The following is a 24,903-nucleotide window of genomic DNA, read 5'->3' as shown; positions in this document are numbered from 1 at the left end:
CCAAAGCCGGAAAATCTAAAAACTATGTTCTAGAATTTCCAATCTGTCAAGATTTTCATCATTGATGACAGTGATAACGATTGTATTCATGAAAAATAATCATCACAGACACAGCTATCAGTGAAAATATTATGTATGTTCCGGCAAACTTTATTATTATTATAATTTAAACCGTAGAGCTATGCAGTATCTATAATATCATGTAAGTGTTTTGCAACAATAAAAAATTAACAAAAAAAATACAATATCAATTTAAAAACATCATGGAAACGATCTTATTAGCCCTGTTTTAGGTATATTACACATTATAGTCCATAAGTAGAATATATTATAGATGATATTTAGACATTTTTGATTCGGTATTTATATAATAATAATACATATTATTTAGAAAATGTGCAGGCAGAACCGAAAGATTGATACTACTAGAGAATAACGGCTCTCGGAATTCGAACTATTTATATGAAATATTGATGTTAATATTACGTCATATTCCCACGAATCTTCGTAGCTAAAAATTTAAATAAATATTCTTTGCATGAGCAAGCTATGGTTTTTTTATTAGGTAACAGGTTCCTACCTGGCTACCTATGTCTTAATAAATTATGTATTATCTCGGAATTGAGGGCCATGTTTTTAAAATCATTTTATTCAGATGAAAATAAATAAATAATCAACTTATAATTTAGTTTTAATTATACATTCTATGAATTTACATAATATAAATTATAAGTAATGTCACATTTCAATTAAATTACCGATTAAATTTTTTTTGACACAGTTACATTTTTCTTATGATACCTACTTTGTTATTAATTTATATGGTAATCAATTTTTTCATGTTAGAAAACTCGTCCTAAAATGTAGCATCAAACAAACTCAGTCTATACTCTCATCTATAAATTTGATAATTAATCTGTATATTTGCAGTTCGAATATTATAACTATAAAGTATAAATCGTTGAACAAATAGTTTTACCATTATGTTCATCAGTTCTTCACAGTTTTTATTTTTATCCAACTAATATAACGTTTTTATCAACATTTTCAATTTGTGGTGAAAATTCGGCGTGTTTTTGAGTGAAGGCCAAACCCTTGGGCTCAACTTTTTTTACGGGCCTCGGAGGCCTGCACGTGGGACTCGGCACCCACTGACCATTGGGACAACACGTCATAATACCACGGTATATATTATATTATGTATATGATTTTTAACCATATGTTACTGATAGCACAAATTATAATATGCAATATTTCATCAACGGTGCAACTTGATAATAAGGGGCCCATGTGAAAATTTTCAGACTGGGTCCCTCACCTGTTGATAAAAACGAAGAACAGTCGTGCCTTATTAAAATTAAAAATTATAATTTTCCCATAATTCATAGTTAATAATTTCTAATTAGGTATAAATAACATATTTTTGTTTGTAAAATCAAACATTAAAATGAACTCTTCTTGTTTTTATGGTAGCATTCATTAATAATTTTCTTTATAACCTGTAGTTGAGCTGTCTTTTCTTTTGCAATATTCAATATTATACTAAGGTTGGAAAAGCGATCTTGCCAAATCGAGTTACACAGATAGTTCTTAATCAACTTCAATTTCCAGATAACGTTAAATAAATAAGACACGCGCGCTTAATACATCTGTGCTAAAATGAAATTATTATTTCATGCATTATATCTCGTAATATATTAATCTGTGCTAATATAGTTTGCGGACGGATGACGAGTCGCGGGACCGGCGCGCGGCGTCCATGGAACAACCAGTGCCATCTGACGGAGGACGCACGACACGCACGTCGAGCCGACAGACACAACCGCGACGGTTCGCTGTCGGGCGACCGGTCATCGATCGCGTCCGTCGGTCGCGCGCGACGCCGTCGGAACGGATACGTTTGCCGGGTGTCCTTCCGAACACCTCACGTTCCGGGACGCCGGAGACGGAGGCAGTGGCAGGCCACCCGTGACCCGGGACGCCGACCACACCGCGTCCCGTCGATTCAAGCGGTCGTCCCGCTTGGGTCCTGCAAGGTCCCGCGAAGCTGCGTACAACATTTATAGACGCCTCCTGCCCGCAGTACGCCCAACTGAACGACGGTCCGCCAGCGATGGCAGGCCGTTGATCTTTTAATTTCTCTAGAACGGGCCGTCAGTTCTTACGGCGGCCCACGCATCACATGTGTCAGTCGTTTAAACGGGTAGAACACGATTGAGGACGTTAATTGTCGGCCGTACCTTTTTAAAATAGCACGATTGAGAACTTTCTTACCTGCCAAGTGCCAACTTTTAGGCAACGTTGCCACGTTAATTAAAAATAAAAATAATACAATACATACGCGATATATATACATAAGATATCAATCACTATATTTTGGTAACAAAATTAAACTTACATGGAATTTTGTTTTAAATTTTCAATCCTTAGGTATTAAAGTTAAACATTTAATAAATTGTTAACAAAAAAATCATATTTAAATTTTAAAAACTTAAAAAAATTTTAATACTTAAAAACCGTCGACAGTGTGCCAAATGTCTCTTGTTAATCGCATGAATTGTCGTACATTTTATAAACAAATTGTGAAAAATGCCCAAAAAATGCATTTTTAAAAAAAAAAATACAACAAAAAATCAGTTTACACATTTTATACTTACAAAACAACGTTTCAAAACCCTAAAAAAAGATCCCTTGCATCAAAGTCCCAGCCCTAAAAATTATTACTAAAAGTTAAGATAAATGGCAACGTCGCTAGAAATATCGTTCTCAATCGTTTGATTTTAAGGTACAAAATATTGTTTCTTTGATCTGCTGAAATCGTTCTCAATCGTGTTGCTAAAAAGGTAAAACGTTCTCAATCGTACAACACCGGTTTAAACAACTATTAGCCCTTCGATGACATCAAGCGATTGTAAACTGCGCCCAAAATACAGGTAAACACAAAATCACACATGTAAACTGCGCCCGAGTTTTTATCAAGAGTAATAAGGTGACATGTAAAGTGCGCTCGGGTAAAATTACAGGTAAAATACTTAATAACTTACAGCCATATAATTTGAATAATTGAAAATAAAATATAATTAAAAAAATTAAAATAATTACATATAAATATTACAAATAGTAACATCCGGTGGATACATATTCATCAATTGGAAAATAAAATGTCTGTGATATACTTGAAAAAGTACACAATCGTCAAACATAGAGACTTTGATAGGTGAAAATTTAATAAGTTAATAAGTCGGGCGCAGTTTACATTATACCTTTTTAACATAGATAACATTTCCGGCGCAGTTTACACTATACCTTTTCAACTAAGATAAAAGTTCGGGCGCAGATTACAAAAAAAATGGTCATTTGGGCGCAGTTTACGTATGCCCCATCAAGCAGCGTCTCCAACTAGTTAGGGACCGCGCGTCGGAGATTGCGGAATGCAGATATTTATGATCCTGCAGGATGAACCCTTCGCACTCACATAAATCGCTAGTTTTGTCTGCTGCAAATGTAGTTGTTACGTATTTGTTTAAGTCCATTACGTTTGAACGTCGATTTTGACTTGCCACTCAATGAGTGTTGATTTTGCGACTATTCGTCATAATTATTAAAATGGCTTCAAATTTGTTGTTGAAACAATCACAGCAAAGTACTATTTTTTAAATATATTATATATCTTAGTAAGATTAACTCTCGTAATATTGTAAATATTGAGTTTTAAAAATTAATTTCAATTCAAAATAATAATTATAACTATAATCTATGGTCAATAAAATAAATATAACTAAAATAATAGTTGATAACTTTAATTTCCCGTGTAAACGACTTAAACAGTTAAATCTATAATAACTAATAAGTAATGATTGCCAATTACGGTTACTGATGGAGTTGTGGTGCTTGATAATAATTTTTTTTCAATCAAAATATTAACTTACTTTTAAAAAATAAATTAAACTTTAATGTGATTAAGATTAGATACTCGCATTACGATTACAACATTCTCTATTTCGTCAATTCAACTTCCGGTATTATATTATGGGTATCGAACAACTACAGCTTCCTAATGTAACTAATTTCGAGTGTTATTATGAATATAAATCATTTCTCGACGCTGTGCGCTCGGGTCAACGTTTTATCGTGGTTGACATAAATGAGGTAACATGTGACTACGCAGTTGATTTGACCAATACAATATTGTATTCGCAGTATGGAGTTAAATTGACTATAGGTGATTTGTTTTTACGTGTTTTAGCTGCGATCTAAGCATGGTTTTATAGAGAGTGGATAGGCATTAGGCACCGAACAGGTCGAACGAAACAATTGCCAAACCGACGGCTAACTTTTAAGATTTAGAAATTACCGTTCTTAAATGGAAGACGAATAAGGAGCGAATAGAATTTTAGATCTCGTTTTGTGTTTTTCGAGTTCGTTAAGGAAAGGTATTATGGTGAGTGGCTTTGAACACGTCTTATTGAAAACGGGTACTTCTCAGCTGAATTCTGTAAGGCGATAATAATAATCTGCGCCACAGAAGGTGTTGTTTAGGTTTCTGGAACCTTAAAAGTATAAAGATACACAAACATGAACCGAGATGCGTAACGAAATCTACCGGTTTCGTCATCGATCGTAAACTTGTCCGTGATAGCTGATAACTGATAAGGTTAGGTGCGCTTAAGTTATAAATAGTTGTACCTATAACGGATGATGCGTATTTACACGCATTATCGCCTCACCGAATATTCAACTGGATTATAATAGCACAATCTCGCCGCCTTCGATAATATGACGTGTTCTAAGCCACTCATCATATCTTCCATCTACGTATAAGCTCGAAAAACACATTTTCGAAAATTATTCGTTTCTTATCTATTGTCTTAAAGATTTGAGAACGATAATTTCTAAATCTCGTAAATGGTAGGTATCGATGTACTACAATTATGATAATATAATATGTCTATGTTCAGTGTTATAATTGGTTTCTTTTTTGCATATTACTATTGATAAATACCAAAGTTATAGTAAAATTTATCTATAGAGTGTAAGAATTTTGATTTTTTTAATATAGAATGCTACTTTATTTTATTGCGAGTTTTTGCCTCTATATAATATTATTCATATTGTGTTTAAAACGTGTGGCGATTTCGATTTCTTTGGGCAGCCATGTCTGAAGTTCCGCAGAATCGATTTGCGAGATTTTTGTTTTGTAGTCTGTAGACGAGAAATTCGAATAATTTATTAATTAAATAGAAAATAACGAAAAAAGAATACAACATTTGAACCATTTTCGCATCTTGCACATATTTTTAATATTATTAAAAAATAATGAGACGGAATGCTTCATACAACATTCTGCTTTTATATAATATTTTGAAGGTATACATTTTAAGCTTACATTTTATTTGAACTCGGATGTATGATGTACCTACCTATAAAAGAATTAACAACAACAAAAACAACAACAACAACTAAAACAATTAATGACAGGAACGCCAGGAGCTAAATAGGTACTTGGTAAATAATAAGTACATATAATACCACAGTTAATAACCATTAATTAATATTTATTTATTCGTTTCCTCTTTGAAAGACCACAACAATTAAATTAAATAAATAGTACAATAAATTATACACTGTTGATTGTATACAATGATTCGATAAAACACCGATAAAATAATACATTTAATAGAAATAGTTTAAATGAAACGAAAAATAACTATTTTTTTACAAACATATTTAGTTACATATACTTATTGTATAGATGTACTGATGTACAATTAGTTAGCCAGTAAATTAACTAAAAACAAAAAAAAAAAATTACAATAACTTTTTCCTTTAACTTTCGAGCCCAAAACAACAACGAACATTCTAAACACATAATAACTTAGACCTATACTAAAAATTTACCATAATAATATATTAAGAATGTACTAAAATATTTTAAATATTTTTTTTTCTATTAAATAATTTAAGATAATTATATTCATTAAATATAATTTTAATGTTAAATCTCGTATAACTTTTATCTAAAATAACTATAACAATTTCTTTTAGCGTTATTTCCTTTAATTATTATCATTACCCTTTGGTGGGCGCACAATGTTTAGCCGGAAAATTCGAACGTGGGGGAAATGATGGAATGTACCGGCAACGCTTGGGACCGGATGAAAAAAGGGCATTTTGGGGGAGGGATAGAGGGAGTGATGTCAAATTGCTCCCTTCAAAGTAAATAAACATAACAAAAATCAATACTGGCAACAAATAACATTAAAAAAACCCTCAAGTAGCGCAATAAAAAGGCGCAGAGTAAACCTTTTTATACTATACCACTACCTAATCACTAACATCTCAAATATACATTTTTTATACGAATTATATATAATATAAAAGCGACGCGTATTTATTTATATATATTTATATTTTTTTTTATCTAACGCTTCAAAAACATGCATGAAGACTAGAGCCTGTATTAACACTTTTGCGAACCAATGGCATCCTCGATATAATTTTAAATCATCGATTTAATCGTAAGGTAATAAATATTAAATATATATATGTGTATTCATTTACATTCACTTAAGATAAATATTTAACAGCAATAATATATAGCTATTCACTACCATTTGAAGTTTGGATTATTATTTTTGGAAGGGAAGACTGGAACTAAATAATATTAGCTTACAAAATGTAAAATGTAAGTCAAAGAATTTGAGCATCGACTTGATAATGTTTTTCTTTGTATTTTTTTTTTTTTTTTTTTAATATTCACAAAATTATAATAACAGGATATAAAAATACAAAGGGGAAAATATTCTTATTTGGCACTATAATTATTTTATATTAATAACATGATGAGTTTATAACTTAATTTTTTTTTTTCAAGTACCAAATTCGCGTCTCAAATGAGTGTTTTAAAAATTGTATTACGTATATGTTTTACTGGTTAGAAATGTACACTATATTTTATATACACACGGACACTCACACACACACACACATATACACATACATTTGAAACTATTTTGACCACATCATGTGTTAATTGACGAACTTTGGTTTTTAGTTTTCAAAAGCTTAGAGACTAAAGAAAGTTGTAATGTTTCGTACTGAGCATTTTGATTCTAGCGTGATTTTGATTGGCACAATTTATTGTATGAATTTTTATTATTGTCCAAGACATGACGATTATTGCTTATGTAAATGCTATAGAATTCATCGAGGAAGAACTTTTGCACAGTAGTATTTTTAGTGATAAGTACACACACACACACACACACACACTCACACACATTCGCATGTTTGTATGCGCGTGTATATATTATTATTAATATTATATTTATGTATATTGCTTGGACATTTTTTTGAGTAAAAACCCCGAAAACACGTTTTAATTGATTGTACGAGCTCCGTTTAAAATTGAGCTTTATTTTGAATGTGGCCTTGCGTTCACTTAGCATTGTCTATGCAATTGAATTGGCGTTGCGACCGTCTTGAGTTGCATCATTTGACCGTAGTCGACATTTTGGTCCAATTTTGGTTTCTTTGGTTCCGCGTCAGGAGGTCGGTGCGATTTCATATGGGCACTTCGACTCTTCACTTTGGTAAATATCCTAAAACGAAAATATAATTGTATTATGATTTAGTAGAAACACTTCGGGTCAAACGAATTGTAGTCGAAACAACGTACTTTCCACAGATCTTGCAAGGGAATTCTTCATAATTCGGATCAATTTGTGTTGGTGTCAGGGTTTGCCTTCGATCTGGTGTTCCGTTAGTGTGTAGCCTCATATGAGCTGCTAATCCTATTTTGTTACTGAATGTCTGAAAATTATCATAATGAATAGGTTTTTATTATTTATTGTACGTTAACATTTTACAGGAATACGAATGAGGAGGGAGAAAGGATCCAACTCACCGACAAACAGTCTGAGAATTCGCAAACGAAAGTTTGTTGGTCCTCCGAACTGGTGGTGACCATAAGGTCGTTAGCCTAGAGAGGGAAAAATAAATAAAAAAAAAAAACGAAAAAAATTTTACACAAGAACGTGAGTGTTTTTTTTATTAAGATGGGAATAAAGATGGCAATGCGGATACTATCAAACATGGACACACATAATGTACTTACAGGAATGTCTATTTTCGGATTGACCATTGCATCTTCATTCCTCGACTTTCGTCTTTGGAATTGAAACTGTTTATAATCTTCCGGGCAAACTTTTTTCCACAAATAATAAAACTGTATGCATTGTTTCATAGTCTTCGTGCCCAACTATAAAATAAAATTGACAGAATTATGTCAAGTCTTTAATCAAAATATGGTTGGGTTAGGTTAATTTACCTCTTTCGATATAAATGCGAAATCTTTGTCATATTTGAATATAGCTTTGTGAAACATAGATACTTCATTTGGTGTCCAGTGATCAGATTCCGTGTATTCAAATTTCATCAAAGGATGTCCTTGTGGGAGATAAGGCGTTGGTTGCATCAACTTTAACATTGCTTCCTGATAACCAAAAAATTTGTTAGTAAATGTTTATTAAAAAAAAAAATGATAAAAACGTACTTGAACGTTTCCTTTGCAAAGATGTAGCAAATGTAAAGCATATTCTTTGTTTCTTCCACCACCTGGCACTGCGGCGCAGCATGCAAAGTCCATGTACATTTCAACTAGAACATTTCAAGATTAATACAAAACACTCTTATACAAATTAATTTAACTGTTAGTCATATTCACCTTCTCGATCAGAAACTGAACTTGTAATACAAGGGTCCCATAATAAGTAATCATTAGACGGCTCTCGAATTGGTCTGATTTTGCTTAATGGTGGTATTAAAGCTTGGAAATTTGGACCAAGATTAATGTGTGGCAGTACATCACACTCTGGTGGTGAATCTAGTCCTACACAGTCTTCAACAATAACCTCTGAAATATAAAAAAACATTAACAATTAAAAATGGCTTTAAATATTTTCATGCATTAACATTTTATATAACTAGAACTTTGAAAATTAAAATAAATTAAACGCTTTGAAATTATTTTTTAGCTCAATGTAACTATTAGTAATTATTATAAAACTCGATATTATAATGCAAACAAATATTTTGGGTTGCTACAATTTCAATTCAAATAAGTCCTTCTGAATTTAGAAATAAATTAAATTAATTGCCTTTGACAGTTGAAGAGCTTGGCCACGAAGTCACTGCTTGCCAATAAAGACCTCTTCCATTTCTAGAAGGACTCAACATTGGTTTCGGAGTAAATTGCAAGGTTGGTTCATTTAACATCCCGAGTCTATGACTACGTAATCTGGATCGGAACGGTTTGTACGTAATAGTTTCTCCAAAACAGCGTTTTCTGTTTAATCGATTTGTAATATTAGGAGGAATACTAAAAATATACAGTAACAAGAGTTAATATGAGTTTTGTTCAGAATTTTCGCGTAAAATAAAGAATCAAATTTTACCTTGATGGATTAAGGAAAATGTCATCTATATCTTCAAAGTTCTGGTTATTGTCTGGTTTTTGTTGTTTGATAACTGGTATATGTTTTTCGATCAACTGGGCTTCTGTTTGGACGAACATTGTTCCAGGATTTTGGTAACTTGCTTGGACTAATTTCAAATCTCCATTTTTGTCGATTAAAAACTGACTGCCATCGATTACTTGAGCCATGGTTCCATTGACCCCATATAAGCGACATGTTTGGTAATCGAATTTCTTCCTAAATTCTTTAGGATTGCTGGATAATAACGGGTCTTCTGAATTTGGCATCATTACCTAAATTATATTTAATATTATTAAAATTATGTTGTATTTGAAAATATTATTTTCAAATATAAACCTGTAGTGTGTGTTGATGGTGGTTTGGTAATGGTGACTGTGCAGCGGATGAATTATGGATTGACATCGGCGATGACACTGGTGTATTAGCTGATAACGGTGAATCCGTAGAGGACTCGAAATTTGGCAAAACTTCACTTAACGCAGCTTCAACAGCTTCTGAACTTGACATGTCGGATGAATAAAAAAAGTCACCAAGGTGACCGTTTGACATAACCGAATGAAAATTTAGCGAAGGAGATTGACCCTCTTGACTAGCCGGTGGAGTAGGGTAGGTAAAACTTGGGGATGGAAGAGGTGATCTACCTAAATCTGTAAACATGGTTTGTCCTGAACTGTAAGCGAGATCAGCCAAGCTGGCCGAGAGTGGAGAATTTAACACAGCTTGGAAATCTTCGTTGTTTTGAAGATCGGTCATACCATCATAATCATCTAAACATGACATGTCTTGCATGTCCGTAGCCTAATAATAATACAAATAAAAACATTTAAAAATTAATTTTAAATTAATGATGGTTTAGTTGATATAAAACATATTTTAAGATAGCATTAAAATGTACAAATGTATTAGATATTAGAGGCATTTGACAAACTATGTTTTTAAAATATAGTTGAGAATATTTTCGTTTCAATCATATCAGTATTGAGTATATTTTATGTATACGTTGTCGTTGGTCATAGAAATTTATTTTGAAGTGTGCTATTGATCATTTTGCGTCGATACGTATAGTGAATTGAATGAAAAACAAATAATAAACAAAAATAAATACAGATATAGGTAAAGGACACAAATCTAAATGGATTCTCCGTGTGTATTTAATGCACTGAGTAAATTTATATGTGCAATTGCAACCCAGTAGTTTACTATAGCCTTTGGTCCAATAGAATCGACCATCAAACACAAAGTTCGTTTTATACTTATCTGTGTATATAGTCATATAAAGTTTTACAATTTACGTACCGGAGTACACACGGTTCAAGAGCGGAAGAAATCTCGTTTATTTATTACTAACGAGCGCAGACGAAAAGGGAATGCGTCGTATAGTACTAAAACTTTATCGACCTACTGAATTCGTCCAAACTTCAAAGGATTATTTTTGCGAAATTGTTTGTTTGGAGATAATGTACATTTTGACTATAGTGCATATTATATAGGTTCAATTGATTTCAAATAATTTTTATATGTTTACATTTAAATATTAATTAGTATTAATAATAACTAGAATTATGACCACATTGGTATGTTTGAATAAGTTATAGATGCCTATCTTTAATTATTAATATTGGTATATCCGTAGCTATTCAATATAATATAATGTAATCAACGAATACAAATATAGACGATACTTGTTATATTTAAGCGTTTATTATAGTATACCATCAAGTAATTATTATTTTTCAACGGGGCTGCATAAAAGACGAATTTCAAACATCCGAAATAATAATCGTATTTAAACTTGAAAATGGAAAAATATATTGTTCGATATTCTGCAATATTCACTCGAGCTTGAGTAGATAGGTATTTCACACGTTTATATTTTTGTGAAATCTGATAAATTTTGTTGTCTGTGTGTTCTGAAGCGGAGGACGATGACCTATTAACGCCGCCAGTTGAATAACAATAATGCTACCAATAAATTCTACTGCTGGCCTACTCCCAGTCCAGTGGACCCAATCTTTGGGAAAGCACATTTTAGAAGGGGTTTTGTGTACTGATAAAAACTCATCGGTGTTCTGATGATTAATACAGACGGTGTTTCTGGAATATTTTGATTAATCGACAGCGATTGGCCCATTCCAGATTAATCTATATGCTTAAAAATGTTTTAGCTTTTCGTTTAACTACGAATAGTCTAATATAATCTCAAAAAAATTAAATTAAGTGAGTTGTTTTTAAATAATGACGACGAAAACGTGTACACAACCAAAGGCGCAGTAGTCAGTAGTAAAGGTTATGTCGGTAGCTACGGGTGGTCAATGGTCATAGTTGATTTTGCGAGAAACACATGATAATTCGCGGAATAAAATATTAATCAATTTGAAACTCTACTGTGCCTAAAAATTAGTTATTTAACATAATAAACTATCAAAAAACTATAATACCTAATATATTTTATAAAATAATAGAAATAATTATCGACCGGAACGGATCAAGAAATAAGTATGGACATTATTTTAAATTCTGTGTGCCTCGTTCAAGGTGGTATTAATTATTGATATGCTTGTCCTGAAAATCGCGGTCACAGCGAGACTTAATACGATAACTGCTGCTATACCTACCTACTATACCCGCGAGGAGTACGCAGGATTTTTCAAATGGGGGAGAGTGGGGCTTAAAAATAAATTAAAATTTTATTTTTAATTTGTCATCCAGTCAAATAATTTCAGATTTCATTTAGGCGAGGTATTTGAAAATATTCGTACGATTTCAGCCTCTGGACTTTTCTAGTAGAAAAATGCTCCGATGAAGGAGTTTGAAAGCAAATTGGACCCAGTCGATACTTTAGGGAGGTCAAAACCGAAAATTCTCATTACTCTTTAAAAATAATCGTCGGCAATAACAAAAATTAATAGATATGAAAATTTGTTAAAATCGTTTGGCGACCTCGGTGTTCGCTTGGGTTTTGGTTTTGGTAACTATTGTAACTATATACTCGTCACATTGGGCGTCACTACAACTACACTACCGCGGACTATTACGCAACTATAATAATAATAATAATAATATCGTGGGACCGTATATGACGGCGGTGCGCCCGTTTTACCTGTATCGTGTTGGCCAGCTGCACGGAGTCGACGGCCTGCAGGAGCATGGTTTCGGCTTGTACGTTGGGAAATATATCGTCGTTGAGCCCCGGCGAATAATAGCCCCGGTTATCGGTTTCCTTTTCGCCGCCGCCGCCGCCGCCTCCGCCGCCTCCACCGCCTCCACCGCCTCCACCGTTTCCTTGATTCAGTGTGTACGGCGAACCGGAGTAATTAATATCTATTTGCGGGCTGGTGGTGCTGCTGCAACGAAAAAACCCATCGCGGGTCAGAGATTAATAGACCGTCCGCTGTTGAATCGACGAGCGGCGCACACGCACACTCGTGTGTGATATTATGACGGCCGAGAGACTTGGGACCGACCGAATCTCCGCGCGCGAGGAGGTCGTCGCGCATTTCTGACGACGTCCGTGTGTTTGTGTCGCGGTCAATGTGCGAGCGATCCGCGGAAGACGCTCGGGGATGTCTGGGATTATAATAATGTTATACACGGGTCGCCCCGTACAGTGGGTGCGACCACTTGACGTCAGAATTTCCGACATCTGCGACCGACTATGATATTATCGTACGATTTCGTTTCCGACGGCGGTACGGGCACTGCGGGGATACGCATTGAATTGTATACACTCGGTTGTGATTTGGATTCACGTTCGGAGCCGGGCCGTTAAATTTACCACGAAGCGCTTGACTCGGCGTCCCTTGAAATTTGAAACGAAACGAATTTTACAGAAAGTTGTTTTGGAAATTTTCCATGGTTTTTGAGAAAATCACGAATATTTAAAACATCCGTCAGCAGACAGGAAACTAGTACAGTTTTTCTGTTGACATTTAAACAACTTAACATCTCAATATTATACTGAGTTAATATTGTCCTCAATTTCTTCCACTAAAGAAACAATAAATAATATTGTACCCGAAAAATATATTTTAAAAAAACATCGATTTTTAAATTTAAGGCGATACACATAAATTACAAATTTCCGCGGGGTATGAATATTAATATATTAACATCGCATTTAAATTCAATTCAAGAAACAACGTTGAGTTACATTTTACGTTTGAAGATCATCAAGAATTATTTATAGACAATTTATCGGAGTTGCATAAGAATAGATATAGTTATACTATAGTGGTGAGAACATTTTTTTAATAATAACAAGTTCATTGCAATCCCCTGCAGAGAAAGTTGATCGTTATTTGAGGAAGTTTTTGTTTGGAATCAACTTTATAGCTTGTACCTACTTTATACAGAGTATTTTTATTTCATACACTATTCGTCATTAAGTAAAACTTTGCTCTGATGAAGTGAAATTTATGATGATAAATTTAAAAACTACTATTTTATTACTTCTGACGTTACAGTGGGGTAGGTATTTCACGAGGTTTTAAGGTAAAGTGTTGGTGACACTTTATGGAAGTATCCCATAAAAATATGTACCTATGCATGATATATTCGAGTAAAGTTTGTGGGTAGACACTATATTATTAATTAATGATGATGTACTAATGTATTATTGAATATTACACTGTAATTATCACTGTTGTTTAAGTTATTAACATGGTGGTAGGTACATTATGAAATTATATTGTATTTTCGATTCAATCGTATAAAATGCAAAACAAAAATGTAAGTTAGGTTTTTTATTTTCAATTAAAAAATATCTAATTGTCGATCGATTAGTTGTATGTGCCGCCTAATCATTTGCCATAAATATTCAGAGTGGGTGAGAAGGTATTTTCTCGTTTAGGTACAGCGGTTTAGAAGATAAAAGTTTCCGATTGAAAACATGAAAGTTTTTATTGGAGTGTCAGACAAGGCCCTGTCAATTATGCATGAAAGGATGTATGCATCGGTGGTTTAAATAGTTAAGTCGAAAGCCTCCGAATCGGAGGGACGAGGGAAATCCCGAAACGCCGTATTTTAAACCGACAATCGCCCGCCACACCGACATTGCCAATTTGATCGTCTCGCTAGACGTGGACAAACGCCGTCGTATTCAATTTAAGAAAACACCCAAACACAAATTCCGAAAGCCCACAGAGTTTATGGGATTTCATTCTCATCTCACTCTCTCTCTCTCTCTCCCCGCCTCCTTCTCCCACTCACTCTAATCTCTATCTTTCTGTCTGTCTGTCTGTCTCTCGGATTTTCTCTCTCTCTCTCTCTCTCTCTCTCTCTCTCTCTCTCTCTATCTTTATTCTCGACCTGTGCACGTGTCACTGTCCGAGCTGCGTACCTATCGTTTTCCGGATTCGTCGCCGAGACCGATATCGCTTGATACAGATATGCGAACGCCCCAACCGTACCGCCAACTCACCTGTGATTGAACTGGTATCCGGGATCCGAGCACGCCCTCTTCACGCCGGTCTTTTTGAGTATCACGTCCGTGTACACTACGGCCGTGGAGTCGGCCAAGCCCACTGTCGTGTCCACCAGCGAGGCGTTGTTTGGCACCGCTGGTACCGCGAACGACGTACCGCTGGTGGTCATAACCGCGTGTACCGCCGTGCTTCTGCTCACCACTTGCTGTACCACCGTTTCCTTCTCTCGGTTCATGCCTGAAAAACCAACAGATTTTCGGTTTAACGACTTAACCTAACTGCCGTCGACGATGAAATATCGTCAGATCGAGCATCGAGCACGGACACGTCGGGAGTAATGATGTGCGAAAGTAAATTTGGGTTCGCAACTGGAGTACGATACAAATTATATCATATTGGGTAGGTATAATATTTCATAAATCGTGCGAGTGGTGCTCAAAAGTACAACAATAATATTATTATTAATAATAAAACATTCACTTCCCAAAAAATGTAATTATAAGTATGTCTGTATAACACAGCAGCGAAATACGACTCGAAAGAGGGCCATGATAGGCTATAACTTATACAGGTAATATTTTATATTAATGCAGATATTGGAACAGAAATGTGACGTCAGCACATTCAATCGGAGATATAATATTTAACGTTTAAAAGTGTCACGAATGCTGGAAAAGTGTTAACACGCGCAATGCATTTGTATTTTTGTATCGTGAAATTAACTTTTATTTTAGAAATTATACTAATTTGTTATTTCGAACCTAACCTTGGATATTATATGTGATATATGTGATAATACTTTGATGATCTTTATCGTGGAAAAAATTCAAATAATTATAAAATATCTGATCATTCGGATGGAAATCAAAACGATGCATAAGTGTAATTTATTATTTATGTAATGATTTTTTTGATATCTTTCAAAAGAGTTAAATCATAAAATAGATCGATTAATAATACAGTACTTGTTTTTAGTAAGAAATAATTTAAGAGTAGACAAATAATAGGTATATAATATGTTTTAATGATATTATTATATTTTTTAAGGTTTGTACAAACCAAGCGCTAAAATGTTATATTCTATTTAAACATCATTATATTTAATAATTTTGTTTGTAATACGAATAAAAGAAAACAATTCGATCCAAGAACATTTTAAGTTCGGTTCAAATAATCTAATTATTGTAGTCTTGTTTGTTTGTCTTGTTTCTTTATTACTTATTTTTTTGTTAAGACATCACTGTTAAGCTTTTAAGTCAATATTGCAACTCGAGAGGCTGCAGTTTACGAATTAAGTATTTATTTTCAATCTTTTCCAAACTTTTTTTATTGAATATTGTTTCGTTGTGTGTTTCAGTATTAAACATTTTTTAAAATCTATTCAGTTGTTTACTTGAAAAAGATCTTCGGGATAACTAAAACAAATGTTGATGAAAAAAGTTGGAGTGGACTTTAAGGACCTACTTATATGGGTACATAGTCACTAGGGCGGTAGATAAAAATAACTGGAGTTAAAAAAGGGTAGAGGTAATTGTGTGTCATAGGACTTAAATGGCACATAAAAGCCGTCATTGACGATAATGATGACGAATTGATCTAAATAAAATAAATATTACCTTTAGGCTGAACATTATTGGGTCTATAGTTATAATTTATTTACAATAATATATTGCTAAGTAACACGGCGTATAATAAATTCGGAACAAACGTGTACTATGTACGATTAATGTCATATTTTTTTAAAAGGTAAATAAAACAAAACAGGTTGTATTATTGTTTCAACTATTTACCTTAGTAATAATGACCTAACTAGAATTTCTGAAAATTTAAATGACATTTATATTGAAAACTGAACAAGTAACTAAGTACCTAAGGTCGTTGCTTTTGTTTAACAATTAAGTGTTTGCTGTTGTTTTAGCATTTTAAGTATTTATAACAGTGTATACTTTAATATAACAATAAAATAAAACTGTAAGTATTTTTTAAAACTTATTTTCTCAAATACGTTTGCTCAAACCATTAAAAATGTAAAAATATTTTATGTTTGTTCAATAATCACAATTTTTAAGGTTAGGTTAGGTTAGATTATTATTGTTCATTATTTTTATGCAGTAGCAGAACGCTTTAAATGGGGACAACATGGTAGGCACTGTTGTGGATATAGCCAATTGAATCAGACTGTTAATGGAAGAATGCATGTTATCACGTTTTGAAATTTAGATTAACGCTGAAAAACAAATAATGTGATTGGAAATGTTTAATTCCAATGTTTGTATAAATTATATGTCATGTTTGACACAAACAAAACTTGTAAAAAAAGTTTAAATGTTTGTTTAAAATCCAATTAATTAAATTTTTAAAAGTTTTGAAAGTTTATTTTTTAAGTTTATTTTTTCATGTAATTTGAGACTATTTCTATAAATTCCTGTCGAATTAATTAAAACTGAGCTATTAAGCATTTAAATATTTGATTATGATTTGTGATTTTCAGTGTATGGTGGTGACATTACATTGCATATAATCAATAATTAAATGAATTATTGTTATTTCAGTTAAAATCTGGTAAATTAATTTTACAACACATTATTACATATAATACCAACATATAAAGATTAATTTCGATGTACCCATTTTAAACTGCGATAGCATAGGTATTTAAATATTTTTTTCTCACTTGAATATGTTAGTCCGTTTTGAGTTGAACAATTTGGTTTCGTGGTTCTTTTTTGTATGATTTTTTCTTCGATCAAAGCCCTGACACTCATGCTGGCAGTCTGCAGGGGTGGACCCGATGCTTCTTTTTTCTCCCATTTTTTTGAATCAGTTTCCTGGAAACGGTTTTCAAAATTAATAAAAACATTTTGGTTTAAGATAATTTTATTTACACAAATCTCTTCACCCGTGATTTATATTTACACGGCTCGTGGTTTGTTACGAACAGTAGAAAATTCCATGGAAACGTTCTAGGATTTTCTGTGGTCGTTTATAACAAAGGAAAAAGGGAGGAGAGGAGGATACACATAATATTTAAAAAAAAAAAGAGTTGAACATTTTCAGGAAGGGGCACGGAAAAATCTGGTTGTATTTGATAATGCAAGACCAAACAATAAACACGAAAAAAACCACTGAACGTCAAAAATACATGATTCAGCTTTTATGGTTGTTATTTTCAATGCATTTTTTTTTCAAAACTTAATTTGATATTTTTTACGCTTAATAACATCATTCAGAGAATTTGAAACCCCCGAGGTGAAAAAAATGGTTTTCGATCAGCGAATAATATTATTATAGTAAAATTAATTTACAGTTATGATAATTAGAAGCATTTTATGTAATCGAAAATCAATTTCAAAATCTATCCAATTAAAGAATATGGTTTGTAATACAATATAATTTGACATGTTCCTGTAATTGTATCCTAAACCCTTTAATTGAACCAACCGAATATCGAGACCTTTGGTAATTAATAACATAAGCTCAAGTTATTTTCCCTTTAAACCTTAGAAATTCGCAAAGTTATTATTTTTTATGTTAACTGTTGGATATTATTACCTACCTTCCTACCTATATGCGATTTTCAAATTTTACAAATTCAGTGTTTTTACATTTTATAGGTGAATAATGTATCTGTTATTGTACTTAGAGTATAATATAACTATAAAAGTAAAGCCGGGTAGTACATTCAATTCATCTTAATTAACTTATGGTTGATAATTTAATTTATTGAGAAATAGAAATATTTGTAAAACATGGCTATAATTTTTATACTGAAATTTAGTATTGTATTCCATGAATTATGAATATTTTGTACAAATACAATTATTCAAACAAATATGAACTATTTATACGTAATTGTAAATTTTGATCACTATAAAGTATAATGTTTTAAATTTATTGATTTAAAAATGACTATAATTGAATAATATAAAATCATTTGAAAAAATATTGTGGAGGAAACTGTTAATTGCTTTACTTTTAATAAACTACTCACTGTATAATACACAATAACTATTGTAAATTTAAATACTCAATTAAATACTTAAATAGTTTTTAACCATATGATAATTTATTATTGAGCATTGAACACAAAGTTTTTCATTTTTTTATAGTATCATGTTCTTAACCTAATAATTTGATTAATTTCATTCCAAATCTGAAAAACTTGAAAATACGAACGACGGTTTCTATAGAAATGTGTAAAAATACAAAAATACAAAATTACAATATCCTTATTTAAATTGTTTTTATATTGATTTTTATTGAGAATTTTTACTAAACGAACACACTCAAGCTGTTGGTTCGTACTTTCGTTCGTTTGTCGTTTTTTTATTTTTATAATCACAATCACGATATTAATCGCCGTGTGTTCGAGCATGTGGTGAAGTTGTGGGTCTGTTTTCTTGTGTAATGGACATTTCGGTGTACCCTAGGAAAATCCAGTGAAGTTTTTCTCTGGCTCTCCTGCCCACAACCCGACACCTTTTTGGAGATCGAAATAGTTCATTGCGGTTTTTGCATCCGCTAAACCCCTATAGTAATCAACATGATAAATCAGTTGACCGGGATAGAGTAAGGCAAAGTAATGGCAAAACATTTTGGGACTTCTTGCCGATACAAGGCAGCAGCAGCAGCAGCAGCAGCAGCAGCAGCAGGAGGGATGTGTGGGGCATTTCTGTAATTAATATTAGGGGAGGAAAAGGCTGGCAGATATTAAACTATGTACTCCTATACAAATACTCGTACACACCCACATCCATCCACCCACCCGCCTATCCGCCACGCACGTACACACAGACAAACACTCGCTGCATATGGTTTTATAATATAGCGGTCTGTCGGGATTAAATAATGATTTGTTTTGCAGGGGCGTGCTTGATAGAATGGCATAATATGCAGATTTAGAGGGTACATAGAATATTGATATGGTTTCCAATGGAGTTTTTATCACAAAGATAATAATGACTGACAATAATAATTTGAAAAAAATACCTTATATTTTATATCAAAATCCCCTAATGCGATGCGAAGAATAATGTAATAAACCCGAATTATCTGCCATAAAAATAATATTGACTACATATATACCTACTATTATTGGCGAATTATTAAAATGTACATAGGTATACACATTTAATTTATGGTATTGTCAAAAATCAGAACAGCCATGCATATTATACTTATATTTTATGTTCGGAAGTATAATTTATTTAGGTCAGCTTTCTATTAATATATGTTGTTACGTCTAATGCAAATTTCAATTTTTAAAGTTTTAACATACTTTGAGAAGATCGATGTCATATTTCAGTATAATTTAGTGTATAGCGTTTGGAAATTTAACATGTTATATAGTTCCTTTAGAGTTATGTTAAGGATATTTAACCCTTAGTATTCATGGTGTAAATAATCTAAAGCTAACATACTTCATATCACTCGAAAGTTTTGATACTTAAAAATGTGTATACTAGTTTTATAAAAATAATAAAATGTATTGTTGCGGACACTATTAGTTGAAATGTATACTGTGCAGCATAAGCAGGGTAGTCAAGGTAGCCACTTGATGACCCAGCGAATCCCCCAACCCTAAATATTCAATATCATCTCGTTAATCAATAAGCATAATATTATGTTCGAAATTAGACAGATACATTTTTATAACTTAGGGGTGAAAAAGAATATAATATTTACGTGTGCGTTGGTGAATTAATGTGATATGTACGACTATCCTCCAGTAATGTCTGCGTATGCAGTGTGCAGTTGTGGTAGTATTATTTTAAACGTCAATAACATCAAACTAGAAGCGTATTATTTCAAAACGGAGTAAGATTTGAGATTCGAGTAGTATGATATCGAAAACTCCTCATAGACACTAATAAGACAATTTAAAATGTAGATATCTCGTTTATGTTATACTTGAAATATAATTATATTAACCGTACTTTGTATTACGTAACATGAAATAAATCCATTATTCATTTTAACTCAATAATTATAATACTGAACACAATTAGTATTTATATTTGTCTTATATATAGTATTTGATTCGTATTCGTTTTCTTATAGCCTTAAGTTAAAATTATTTTATGTTTTAGTTTATTTTGTTTTGTTCACAAAAATAATAACTTTGTCTGAAACATCAGCTGACGATTTAAATATCGCTATTCTTAAATCACGTTTACAAACAGAGTGTAATTTTTTTTACTGTTTCCAATCAAGAGAGCAGATCTACTCCCTCGCTATATTTACTATTCTAATAATTATGCCGTGTACGCCGTCGCCATGCTACAGAATAAGCCGTAAACGAACCCTATTGATCACAAAGTTTGGCAATCTGGTTTTAATTTCCAACTCGTAAATTTTTAACATTTCCCACAAACACTAAGTGTAAAATACCGAATAAGAAATGAAACATTTTGAAATTAGTAAAAACTAAAAAGGTTAATATAGCTACACAGTAACATAAATCGTGTGGAAACAACTTGAAGACGAAGTCGAGTGTTTATACGGACAAAGTCAAAATCCAAGAATCATAATAATATAATATTCTAAATGAATGGTTCAATATTTTTTATGTTCGGCAAAATATTTTATTCCAATTAATCGTATTTTCTGAATTTATTTTAAACATTAATATTTGGCGTGAAGACGAATATCATTTAACGATCGGGTTAGTTTTAATCATGTATAATGTGATAAAGTATATTGTTTGATAAAACATATTTTTCGGGCCATTTATGACGCAGAAATATTCAGTATTTTATAACTCTGTATATTACTGTATTACTTCTGATTTATACAATATAACTACCTATTCATAAATGAAAATCATTTTTTGGTGGATATTATATACGTACTATTATACGGGGGTGATGGTGAAAAAAATTCTTTTAGTCGCTGTACATGAATGAAAGACAAAGATTTCTGTGAAAAGTATGACCCTAGGCGTCTTTGGGACACAGTATACACATTACGAAATTAAAAAACGATAGCAATCTCACTCTATTTATTTAATTTTTTTCCAAAAATGAAAATGTTTCTAAAATAGTAAACATCATTTATTTTGTAATTTAATTTAAAACATATAACATACATTTATTTTCTTATTGCAGTTTGTAACTTTTTTTGTGAACGCATTTTTCTAATTTAATGAAAAGCAAAAAAAAAAAAGAAAAAGTAATATGACGGCAATATCTCCTTTTTAGTCCTTAGCTACGACATAATTTATTAAATAAAACCGTCTGCCTTAGAGGTGAATAATTGTCATGAAAAAAAAAAAATATATATATAATAATAATAATAATAAAAAGGGATGGAAAACTCCCGCTTTTAATGCAGTATAGTCTGAAACGAGATCAAAGAAGAAAAAGGTTATTTTCCTTCAAAAACCTAAGAAACGACGTTCGTAAACACAAAGTGATTTGTTCGCCGTGTACGTCAGTGTAAATACGAAAGTTTGATTGAGTGTTCAATGTAAATATCCGTTTCTTTGTAAAACATTTCCGGCCGTCGTGGAAAATATTCAAATTGGTTTTCAGTTACTCGTTACGTCTCTGCAGGAAACCTCTGTGTTATGTTTCCTCAGTGATACATATATATATATTATATTATATTTATTGGAGATGCGTATTGGGACAGGTAACACGGCATTGCACGTTATTCGTTCATATACTGCTGCAGTTACTACCTAAATAGTCATACTTCCGTATTTATTGTATATTACCCATCTATATATTATATTATATGCTTACAAAACGCGCACTTATATATTATGTAAATGTGCGCAGACACGGCCCAACTCGTAAAAGGGTTGTTTGTGATAATAGTGTTTGATGTTAATTGATTTAGCGTGGAGTGTGTGCGAGATGCGTCATCATAGCCGCTCAATTTTTTTATAATACGCCAATGGACGAGATCAATTTTTATAACTAAATGAAGTGACGAGGACTAGGCGCAGATGTATATAGATTGCCCTATTGATTTATGCAAACTTTGCGATTTCGAGTTATCATATTATTGTGTCCGAAATTCATACGTTTACGAAGTAGAGAGATGTTAATACGTGTTTTTTTTTGGTAACACCTAAGAGCATACCAATTATTTGAAATTCACGATTTTTTAAATTACATTTTTAAAAAATATAAGTTTAATATTTCAACATCTACTAGCAATTCTTTGTCCATGTTTGGGTTCTACGAACTAAAATACCTTGTTATATTAAGGGTGCATTCAAATCCGGTATATTTGAGATGTCAAAAAGTCTTACAAATAATAATTATATGATAGTATAATATTGACATTTGTCAATACTGACTATAATATTGTGTAGGTATTTATTTATATAAATGATTCTACAAATAGTATACAATTTGCAATATTGTTGGTGACAACTATTGTGCAAATTATTTTAAGTCAAATGTTGAAGTTACATGACAGTATTGAAGGACATTCAATAATGATATGATTCTCGTGGGTGATTTCATGCAAGTTTGAAGCACATAGAAAGTTGTTAGATAATCAACTGGTGATTTCATCAGTTATTATTCTGTATGGCTTTTCACACGAATTTGTCAGAAAAATAAAAATGTGTGAGTAAAAAAAATTAAATAATATTATTAGTACCCACACCTAGACGTTGTGCAAGCACACGTTCACATTTTTGTAAAAAAATGGTAAAAATTTATAACATTCACATTTTGGCAAATTAAAAATATTGATCCAGAGAGAATTTTACTGACTAATGTATAACAGTTTATTAAAACTACGGTCATTTTAACATTGTTTCATTTGTAGGTATGACGTGTTTTTTCAATATAACTAGTATAATATTATGTATATAATATTCTGTCTGGCATTTCATTAATAAATATTTGTATTTACCTGTTTAATGTAAACTTAGAAAAACCGAAGCAAAAACGATGTTAGGATACGGGTACGAAATATTATTTCAATTTCTGCATTTAAATATAAAACTTATGCCTCACTCGCAGCTATTGAACCGATTTCATATTTTGAAGTCTGCGCATATACCTAGTAGATTGATCCGTGAACATTACCCATAAAACTGGTGAATTTCAATAGAATATTATCATCATATGTATATAATATATATATTATATATATATATTATAACAGTCGTATAATATGTAGGTATTATTTGTGCGTACTCAACACTTGCATATTACCACGAAACAATAACCGATCGTACTAATTAGTATAAGTTGTTGTACTGATTCAAATCGTACTGAATCACTCGAGTCTTCTTTCGGTATTCCCGAGGACTTAGTTTGGCTACGCAGCGCAGTACGTAATAATATGTGTCTGTACAATTGTGCACACACATGTGCATGTGCCATGTACATAGTATACACCCACACACCCACACACCCACATATATATCTATTATGTATACACCTACGCGTCCGTATACGTGTGCAGCGCAAAAACAATCCTTTTGAAGTCGTCGTCGATAATCTCTTTTAGAAACGTAGTTATCATAGATCTCTTTGTCATACTCTATCTCTTTGAACATCGGATAACTGTCTGGCCCCTCCCTCTCCCGGCCCACGGTTCCGACCGAATCCGGGAAAGTGTGAAGCCTTGTAAATGAAAAATTCAATTTGGATGTGCGCACGGTTTCCACCCCGGCGCCTCACCCATCAAAATCCCGTGTTTTCCTCTCGTTTGGCGTTTCCCATTGATCGAACTCACGTCTCGTTAAACCTTTCGGGATTTCCGAGCTACTGGAGATAATTGGTTAAAATTTCGGTCGTGCGTTAATTAGTGAACCAGAAGGCGGGCGAAATTTTCCGGGGGGAAGCGAGAGAGGGGAAAAAATCTTTATTACGGGTCAAATCTAACTGCCGGGCCGGATTGGGTAGTGCAGTGGAAAAAAAAAAAACGCATGTTGCTGGAAATTAGAGTGTATATGTCATTTTGACAGCGCGAAGGGTATAACCGTACATACAAAGCGTTTTGTATGTAAAAAG

General features: G+C 32.5%; 1 protein-coding gene across 2 annotated transcripts in view; it reads right to left on the bottom strand.

Annotated features, from left to right (window-relative positions):
- Window positions 1-6,859: 6,859 nt before the first annotated feature.
- LOC111028193 (serine-rich adhesin for platelets) overlaps window positions 6,860-24,903 on the bottom strand; it is a 262,409-nt gene continuing 244,365 nt past the window's right edge. Inside the window, exons 10-22 of one of the 2 annotated variants that reach the window (XM_022306743.1) lie at window positions 17,595-17,748; window positions 14,917-15,157; window positions 12,598-12,841; window positions 9,834-10,295; window positions 9,456-9,769; window positions 9,159-9,379; window positions 8,726-8,914; window positions 8,555-8,658; window positions 8,330-8,494; window positions 8,117-8,260; window positions 7,907-7,981; window positions 7,679-7,812; window positions 6,860-7,601 (exon numbers count right to left, since the gene is read on the bottom strand). In XM_022306743.1, the coding sequence (XP_022162435.1) occupies window positions 7,442-7,601; window positions 7,679-7,812; window positions 7,907-7,981; window positions 8,117-8,260; window positions 8,330-8,494; window positions 8,555-8,658; window positions 8,726-8,914; window positions 9,159-9,379; window positions 9,456-9,769; window positions 9,834-10,295; window positions 12,598-12,841; window positions 14,917-15,157; window positions 17,595-17,748 (2,607 nt within the window). In that variant the 3' untranslated portion in view covers window positions 6,860-7,441. The remainder of the gene's footprint in view (window positions 7,602-7,678; window positions 7,813-7,906; window positions 7,982-8,116; window positions 8,261-8,329; window positions 8,495-8,554; window positions 8,659-8,725; window positions 8,915-9,158; window positions 9,380-9,455; window positions 9,770-9,833; window positions 10,296-12,597; window positions 12,842-14,916; window positions 15,158-17,594; window positions 17,749-24,903) is intronic. The other variant, XM_022306742.1, reaches the window with a different exon arrangement.

Source organism: Myzus persicae, unplaced genomic scaffold (assembly GCF_001856785.1).
Source record: "Myzus persicae strain clone G006 unplaced genomic scaffold, MPER_G0061.0, whole genome shotgun sequence".
Taxonomy (NCBI): Eukaryota; Metazoa; Arthropoda; class Insecta; order Hemiptera; family Aphididae; genus Myzus; species Myzus persicae.
This window is presented reverse-complemented; position numbering and strand designations above follow the sequence as displayed.